The 9,891-nt window shown below is 45.2% G+C and overlaps 1 protein-coding gene across 1 annotated transcript; it reads right to left on the reverse strand.

Moving 5' to 3' along the window:
* Positions 1–5,125: 5,125 nt before the first annotated feature.
* LOC135491643 (adenylate cyclase, terminal-differentiation specific-like) lies at positions 5,126–9,790 on the reverse strand. Its single transcript, XM_064777614.1, has 2 exons — positions 9,736–9,790; positions 5,126–6,644 (listed from the first exon to the last, which is right to left on the reverse strand). The coding sequence occupies exon 2, from the start codon at positions 6,620–6,622 to the stop codon at positions 5,126–5,128; it is 1,497 nt and encodes a 498-aa protein (XP_064633684.1). The 5' UTR covers positions 6,623–6,644; positions 9,736–9,790.
* Positions 9,791–9,891: the final 101 nt, after the last annotated feature.

The raw sequence follows: 9,891 nt of genomic DNA on the forward strand, positions 1-9,891 counted from the left end.
CTCATTACAAAACTATAGTTTGGTTGTACTTTTTGTAAAATATTTTCATGCCCTGACACTGTGATTTTGTTTTGTATTATACTTTGTCTTGTGATGTTTGCGACATTCCGTTTTTGTTTATGCTGTGCTTTCGTGTGTTCCTGCTTCTTCTTACATCTGACTCGGTGAAGGGTATGCTCCAGCCGGGAGCTGAGCAAGAATTCGTAAACGCCATATCTAAAATAGGACGCTGAGCTATCTAAACCTTTGTCAGGCAGTGGTGGTCTGTGTGTGTCACTATTGTCAATATGCAATTGTAATGTTGCTTTTTGGTGCGTTGGATAAGCTGGGTGGATTAAAAGTGATGTCGTGTGGCACAGCTTTCTCACTTAGGCCTTTTGTTTTGTTCCATGCCTCCTGGCCAGACGTATCTCCTATTCCAGACTCAGATTATCTTGCCAGCTCGTCACCCTGTCTTGCTTGACTGCTGATTCTGTGAATTTTCGTTGATTTGAAAAGCTTTTTGCCTTTGGTTGAAATATATTGTTGAGAGCTCAGATTGAGCTGGTGTGGAGAGTGTGGATACCAGGATCGAATTGTATTCCATACTCTTTGAACTTTGTACTTAGGCTGTTGTTCCAGCCCAACTCTCTCCTCAACCAGACCACAGGTTTCGGACACCATGTTAAATCTCCTCTCCCTGTCTCAACAGACACCTGTAAGTAGTCTAGATGGGGATGGATTTTCATACCAACAATTGGGCATGGATATCAATACTGTAATCAATCACATGACCTTCATGATTCATGTGTATGGGTATCCATATCAGAATCATAGATATGGAAATCCATCCTCTTCTAGACTGGTAAGCGCGACGTTAAATTGTTTAATCCATGAATTTACAGCAAAATTCATGCAAATATCTGACTCCTGAAATATACACAGGGTGTCTCTGAGTTCTGTTTGATGGGTCAACCATATTATTGGTCTAGAATGTGGTTAGCACTCAAATCAGTTGCCAGCATTTACAACATCGTATTTATTTGTGAATAAGTGGAGAATGCGCCTTGTCTTGTATAACTTATAAAGAGCCTTGCTCAGCATGCCTTGTATAGAACTTTATGTAATAAATGAGTGAAAGAAATTTTGCAAGTTTGTTCTTTTCTTCACTAAGGGATCCTACTGAAGGTTAAAGATGAGAATTTTCAACGCTGTTCTTGTCACCATATTTCATTGTGTAGACAAGATGATGGAGCTGCTAGGTTCGATTCGGTCTGGTTGTGACTGTCTCAACTCTCTTGCCATGTTTGCCAGACAGTGGAGCTGCCAGGGTTGATTTGTTCTGGATGATGTGACTGTCTCAACCCTCTCACTATGTTGGTCAGACAGTGGAGCTCGCAGGCCCGATTCGTTCTGGTTGTGACTGTCTCAACTGTGTCACTGTGTTGGCCAGATGTTTGAGCTGCCAGGCCCGATTCGTTCTGGTTGTGACTGTCTCAACTCTGTCACTGTGTTGGCCAGATGTTTGAGCTGCCAGGCCCGATTCGTTCTGGTTGTGACTGTCTCAGCTCTCTCATTGTGTTGGCCAGATGTTTGAGCTGCCAGGTTCGATTCGGTCTGGTTGTGACTGTCTCAACTCTCGCCGTGTCAGGCAGACAGTGGAGCTGCCAGGCCCAAATCGGTCTGGTTGTGACTGTCCGTGTTGCCGACACGGATGAGGTTCCAAGTCCGATTCCCTCGATGCGACTCTCTCAACCTGCTCACTGCGTTGACTGGACACCGGGTCCAACTCTTGACTGGCTATGACTGTATTCACTGTGTTTGCAATACGGTGGAGCAGCCTGGGCGAGAGAGCTGAGACAGTCAAAAACAGACCGAATTGGACTTGGTAGCCCCACCATCTGGCCAACACGGTGAGAGAGATGAGACAGTCAAAACCATATCGAATTGGGCCTGGCTGCCCCAGAATGTCGACAGAGTAAAAGAGATGGAACAGCCACAAATCGTCCATGCCGACTTATCGGCGGCGAATATCAGTCCGATACGCACAACGAAGGTGGCTCGGCATGCGAATAGTCTGATGTCTCACACCGAGATGGCGACACGGTGGGGCAGACAAAACAGTCACAACCAGACCGAATCGGACCGAGCTGTCTTGTCCAATGAGTTCATATGGGCAAGACGGTGGCGCCACCAGATCTGATTCTATGTTCACCCGACCGACCGGTTAGAGCCTTGGGTTAGAGCTGCCGATCTGCAGTGGTCTTGTTGTGACTGTCGTAAATACGGTTGGCAAGACGATGAAGCTACCAGGTCCGATTCGGGGTTGTGGCTGTCTCATCGATCTGCTGCCCACCGTGTCGCATCTCGTGACCGCTTCATCTCTGTCTCATCAATAAGGTGTCGCCGACGTTGCTCCTCCAAGTAGGTATGGTAGTGATGTAGGTGTACTGGCTTTATGTGTGGCGGAGACGCCCGAGGTTGTCTTCAGACTCGAACGAAGACGGTTGCGGTTTCAGTTCAGATTTGGTCTGGTTGTGACTGTCTCAACTCCCGCCCCGTTCTACAGCGCGGTGGATCTGAATTCATTGGTCGGGTTGTGAATGTCTCAATACTCTCACCGGGTTGGCAATACGATGACGCTGCCAGGTCCGCTTATGCCTGGTTGTGGCTGTCTTATCCGCATTCTTTTGGCGCCATTGCGAGATGAGAGTGATCAAATATCTCGTGTCGATACGGTGAGCGTGATGAAAAAGGCACAAGCAGTCTGAGCTCTCTCCTCACGATAGTGACACGTTGGGGCCGATGAAACAGCCAGCCAGACCAAATCAGACCTGGCAGCGCTATCGTCTTGCCAACACCGCGAAAGAGATAAGGAAGACATTTCCCGTGATGTTGGTTGCTCCATCTATACAAGCTCTCCACAAGGCTTCAGGAGTCTTTACGAGGTTGCCGAAAGTTTTTGCTCCACCTGGTAACTTGTCTGCCTGTTCATTGTAATTCGGTCTGGTTGTGACAGTCTCAACTTTCTCGCTATCAAATGGACATTTGATTGGCCGATGGAGCTGCCAGGTCCCATTTAGCCTGGTTGTGACCGTCTCACCAGTGTTGTCAATGCAGTTGAGGTCTCAGATATGTCTCAAGTCTGCTAGTGCACCCGTCCGCCAGAGGAGTTGGCTGTGATTGCGACTTGCTTAACTTTTTCACAAGACGGTGGAGTCGCCAGTTCCAGTCCGACCTCAGCGTGTGGCAAGGGGTCCGATTCGGTCTTGCAAGACGATGGAGCCACGAAATCCTTTCTAGTCTGGGACTGTGTCACTGCCGTATGGACAGTCCGATGGAGCTACCATTAAATTGGGTCTGGTTGTGACTGTTTGATTCGCCCCATCGTCTTTGCAACAGGGAGGAGATGCAAGGTTCAAATCGATCTATCCATAGCGTGTTACTCTTCCAGCTGGTTATCAGTACGCGCTTCCAGTTCATTTGGCTTGAGGGCATGTCAATGAAGACGAACTTAAAAACAGTACGTTTCTTATTTATAAATAAGTTGATTTTTAATATACATGTACGCAAGAATACAGCAGTATAGCCTACGTCAAATGCTGACGTCATCAACATAAAATCTTAAGTGACTCGAGTTAAGTGAGATCCATACCTGGGCTTACTGTATTATGCGGAACGGAATTACAGTACCTTCTGCATACAAATAAATGCATTATCCACACTGGGTTTGGAAAATAGAAATGTTTTACAACGAAAAAAGGTCAAATTCAAACCACAACCAGAAAAAATAGAAAATTGATTGCCTTTCGTGCTGATTCAGCCTGAGGCTGACCATAACAACTCCTGCGAGCCGTCCAACCCCACCCAAAGTGAATGCCCAGCTGGAAATAGCAATTAACCTGAATTACATATTAAAACCATTCACCTTCCGACTTTTTCGCCGTGAACGCCTATGGCTATCCCATTGTTCGACCTCCCGATAACTATATCGAACAATACGATAGGCGCTCGGGGATTTGCGAAAACTCCCTAGTTGAAGATGCCTATAGTCCCCATTCATACTATCAAAAACCTATTGATCTCTTGAATTAGCATTGACCACATTAAACAATGATATATACAATTAATATGAACCACATATTCTCTCTTTAAATGTATCATTTCATATCCTTTACATCTCAAAAAAATATATTAATCTGAGGCAGAAATATATACAAGGTATTTTTGACTCGTCATACCATAAATTCATAACACCGGAAAGAGACCACTTGGAGGATTTCCAAAGATTTGAAAAATGTGCAAAATTGAAGAGATTGTCAACAATATAATAAGATTGAATGCAACAGGCACCTGAATTGAAGGTGCAGCGGTAAGTTTTGTGCCAATTTGAATCCTTTTCATCATTACTTCATGCTATAACTGCATAATTCAACACCATAGAAATGATTTGCGATACTTTGAAACAATTTAACATTTAAATTTCTACGATATATATCAAATGATAAAAGCAAAGTGCATCTTAGCACATTGTAATGTACATTTATTTAATTTGGTGTAAGTTACGTATTTAATGTATATTCATAAGAACGCTAGTTTCTCCCGAGAATCTGTAGGTGCGATTATAACCCGACAGGGTCAGCACTCACTGCGTAGTGATCGCATCCTCCCATTAACTCCTGACTCTGCGTGCGATATCAATTTGGCCGAAGCGACACAAAGACCATTGTTAAAAGGCCTGCTATGGGAGGATACTACCACCACGGTAGTCGGTCACAGTACATTGCTACACTGGCCGTTATTACCACCGCTCAGACCAAAATGATTTTGCTCTACAACAAACGAAAAGCTTGGCGGATTCGTTAGATTTTGGCCATCTATTATGCTAAAAAAGTCACCGGGAATAGTCACCCGACACCGGTAAGTCTTTGATAGTTCGTCTCAGTCAGAATCAGAGCTGGAGCTAGCAAACGCCGTCATTTCCAGCACCCGATATGACGTAATTCACCTCCGCCAGAAGACAATTTAATCGCACAAATAGAATATGCGACAAAGAACCAACAAAGGATATATAGAGACAACAATAACAACAATCATGAACCGATGAACATGCAGTCAATAAGCCGGTTACCATGGTAACGCACCCTCACCCTTCAACCACACCAACGAAGTCCTTCATTTTTGCCACCTCAGCAGAGAGCTGTTGCAGACGAGACCGCAACTCGTTGTTTTCTTTCTTGAGAACCTCTTTTTCTACCTTCCTCGGCGCACCATTGTCCATAACCTCCGCCACTGCTTCCTCTAAGATCCCCCTTGGCCGCTCCCCTCCGTCTTGTGGCGAGGACCCGGCAGCAACCTCCTCCAACATGGCCGTGGACTCGGCTTCTCCATTCGCGCAGTCATCTAACGAAACAGTCCCCACGTGCATTCCGTTGGCTAGCATCACCTGCGCTGCCTGGTGCTGTGCACTCGGCGTATGCTGGTGCAACTCGTCCACCTTCTCCACTGGAGACTTTCTTGACTTACCCGTACTGAGATCTGCTGGGGTGCCCGGTTGCCCTTGCGAGTAAGGGGTATAGTAATCGTACTGAGACCGTGAGACCGGCGGGGCCTGAGAGGTTGTGTAGCGGCCGTATGGTCCATTCTGCTGCTGTGGAGTCGTTGAGCGAGCCTGCTGAGCCTGAGGTGGAGGCGTTGGGCCACCGAAAGCGTTGTTGATTGAAGGAAGTTTGTTGGGGTCAACAGCGACGATGTTGAATTGTTGCTGGGCTTGGACCTGTTGTTGCTGCGCCTGCTGCTGTTGTGCCTGTTGTTGAGCCTGTTGCTGCTGCTGTTGTTGCTGCTGCTGCTGCGCTTGTTGTTGCTGCTGTTGTTGTGTCTGATGCTCGTGTTGTTGTTGTTGGGCTGGATGTTGCTGTTGTTGATGATGAACCAGATCTTGCCCTACTCGGTGTTGGTCGTGAGCTGGCATGTGATTCTGCGGCACCCACATCATCCCATGTTGCGGATTCACACCGCCGTACGCCATCGGTCCTTGACCGTAATAATTCATCATGTCGGCGGTTGGGTCTTTCTTCATCGCGGTGGCTCGCTTGCGACGTTTCTCAGGCTCGTGCATACCTTGGCCGGGCACCATCATCATCAACTGTTCCTGCACGCTGAGTGGATCATCGTGGAGATCTTCCAAGGAATCATCGGCATCTCGCGCCATACACTTCTCAGCAGCAGCCGACATCAACTCGGCCTTCTCTTCCGGGCTGAGAAAACTTTGTTCCAACGGAATACCAAACTTAGTCTTGATTATTTCGATTTCACGCCGCAAGACGGCGTTCTCTTCTTCTAAATACGTCACACGTGACCGGATGTCGTATTCCTGTCTACGTTTATTCTCGCGCGATTTCCTAGCAGCCTCGTTATTTCGTTTCCGCTTCTCCCAATATTTATCATCTTTTTCTGTGTCTGGTATAATGCGTTTTGATCGTCTGCTTGAAGATTTGGGGAGCAGCGTGTGGTCCATAATGTAAGGAATTGGTGAACCGCTCGGCATCATGTTTTCCGGCTGCATCTGTTGCGAGTAAACGAAAGCTTGGCTGACAGGGATGGCTCCATCTGTGGTCCGGCCACGGAGGTCGGAGGGGTTCATGTTGTAATCAATGATGGCGGTTCTGAAAAGACAATTGGTGATGTAGAGCATTAGCTTACACTTACAGTAGATCCACGTTTGCCTATTGCGCAAGGGGACAACACATCTGATAGTAAAACATCGACTGAGCGAAATCGCCGCACAAAAAAACCTTCTGATAACAGTAAACATCAGTGAGAGCATGGTTATGTTTATGTAGGTACAACTTGTGAACGGCTTTTTCAAATGTGGACAAATCTCGGATATATACAGCCGTTCGTCTTACGACATTCCGGAGACACTCCACCTGTCAGGCCCCTGTAACGTTTTTGAGTGTTTCCGTTTCACAGTGTTTCCCCTCATTGTTTGGGAACGCTGAAAGATACATTGACGCGATTTTTCTCTGTTTCCACTCATTGAAATGTCATGGTCTTTCTAGCTGTCTATTGTATGGAGACACTGAAATATGGGGGACAGCAAAATATGTTACACCGGCCTTAACCTTTTCCTAGATAACGGGACAAGATGATGACAACCTATAGTTTTGTCCTACCAGGAAGCTGTCGTTGCTGCATCATCGCGTCTTCCATCCGTAAGGGCACTAAGTCTCTTATGAAACGAGTCGTGGGATTGTCTTCGACTTATGTAAGGGAACCAAAGAAGCCGCCCAGATGCGCATGCTCAGAACGTGGTCGTTTCATAACACTTCTTAACATTTAACACATTAATTAAAGCCATCAAATTCATGCCATAACCTTGTTGATAAACAAATTCTCGTCTCTGGGAAAGCAGTCAAGGTCAAACGGCTAACCGGGAACCATAAAATGTAGAATCAGGAATGATTGCCAACTGGCACGGCGAGGCGGGCGAGGTAATTGGCTCACACTAATCTACCATTCTACCGATAAGGCCAGATGTTTTTCACCAAATACTACATTATCCTAAACATCTCGTTAAAAAGTTTATTCATTATTGTTCAACGATTTTAAATACTTGATTGATTAATTGATTGGTTTTCTCGTCAAAAAACGTGAAGCCAAAAACCAGTATAGTCGCCTTGTGCGGGTGGATGCATGCGCGACACGCTGCATGGAGGCGGAGACAAATATCAGGGAGTTGTAAAGCCCACGAAACATCAACGCGAACGCATATCCCATTGTTTGACGTCGTTTAATATCAGGAGGTCGAACAATAAGCTTGGCGTTGACGTTGGCGTTTCGGAGATTTGCGAAAATTCCGAAACAATTTATTTTAAAGGCTGTGTTGGAGGCGAGGAAAGGCATCACGACGTGATTGAGCTGATCTGGCCCAATTCATCTGGGACCCGACGGTCGATAGTAGTGTCACGTGGTATAACCTGGTCTCTTGGTGTCTTACTTTCGTTAATTTAGTTTGAAATGAATTCACTATAAATCAACAAGATGGTTTTTGTTGAAAAATGTTTAATTATAATACGAACATGTACCTGGTATATAGCTCAATAAACTGAAACATGGCATTCAATAAGCCTAATACGAATAATGATGTCATATTTCTCTTGGTCCTTGTTAAACTTGCCACGTGCTCTCACATGGTCACGTGACTTCCTCGGGTGGGCCCCAAAAGCTTTTGAGGGTCGAACCATCACCCGGATCCATGTGATAACGATGAGCCTAATTTCCTCCCTTCCGCGGGAAATCGCTGGATTGAAATGCAAGTGCGATCACGTAATACCATCGAATGGCTAAATGATGACGTAACTCCACTGCTGTGAATTCAATATGTAATCGCTCGAGAAGGCGTAATCCATGGGCAACAAGCACACGCATGTATATACCAGTATACACAACACATGTACTAACCTACGCTCGCTTATTACGTGCATACCACATCATGTAACTTTGAGTAACACCTCGGAATGATGAACAGGGCAAAAAAGGTTCGCGGCAATGGCCGGTCGAACTCTTGAACTTGTGGTGGTAGCCTTAAGTATAATTTAGATCATTTTGTGCAAGCCAATTTTTCAAATTTGTTCCCGAAAAAATACATTGAATATCAACTTCAGAGGCGAACTTTTCTTCGGGATCAAAAAACGGGGCAATTTGAGCTTTGAATGAAAGTTCACAGCTTTATGTCAATTTACTGCTTACGAGCAAATTTGGCAAGTTGCGTTAACTGATCTGTCTGATTGGCTGGTAATCTCAACATTCTGGGCTTGTCACGAATTTGACTCGCTGACACATGCGCGGCTTGTGTTTAGGTTAGAGTGGGAACCTTTGTCAATCAAATATCAACATCATAAAATCGGCCATGAGGTTTTGAAGGGATTATTCCAGAAGACAAATTAAATGTACAAAGCCAACGTGAGGACAGACCATGCAGGGAGGTGTAATACGACTCCCCGAACATATCACCAACAACGTGTCGCCCAACCGACATAAAGGTCAGCTGAGTTCAGCGGCACGGGCAAGACATCGCGGAGGTTCTACTCGAGAAAACACCAAGAAAATCACTGAAACAGCTCTCAAGACATTGAAATAGGCCCATGGCAACGCCAAATCCAAAAAGCTTTCTCGATGAAAAGATCAAGTTGTTCGACGGACTCCAAGAATTAACTGATTATGAACAAAACCTGGTATAAGGGGTGTTATATAGTCGTAAATATCTGCACATGTAAGAGAAAGGAGTCATTATTAAAACTTTAGATGATCTAATACAAAGTCTTACATGCGTTATTACCGAAAACAGAATTATTTGTTTGCAGGTTTCGTCATATTTTGTTTTCAGAACAACATGGCGGGCGGGCGGGCGTAAAAGGAATAACATCGCCCCGAAAAACAAGGAATAACTCCGAAGATCCTGAGAGGAATGGTCTTAAAAGTTTACCAGAGGTACTATGGATACTAGAGATTAGGGTGAGGGGCTCATTACGTGAAATAATACCCAAACAACGCCTTTTCTGAAGGGAAACAATCTGTGAAGTCACGTAATTCTTAGCTTGTTTAGCACTGGTCATAGTGATATAACAAGTATATTACCAATGTACCAGTAAGTTATATAAGCATATAAGACACGTAACTCAAGTTTTATCGAGTAAAACGGAACGCTAAGATCGGCGGAGCAAAATATGGTTATAAAACAGAAATTCAACTTACTTTTTCAAACGATTTCGTGAAAATTTCCTATTCTAAATCGTTGATTTGCCACGCCAATGTTTCGCCCTTGATAACCAGGTTTTACGTACGTAGCAGGATGGCAGAAGTTGAGGGCCTGGGAGAGGGGATTTTCTCGGCAGGGGTGTAAGACTACCT

This window comes from Lineus longissimus, chromosome 7, assembly GCF_910592395.1.
Source record: "Lineus longissimus chromosome 7, tnLinLong1.2, whole genome shotgun sequence".
Classification (NCBI taxonomy): Eukaryota; Metazoa; Nemertea; class Pilidiophora; order Heteronemertea; family Lineidae; genus Lineus; species Lineus longissimus.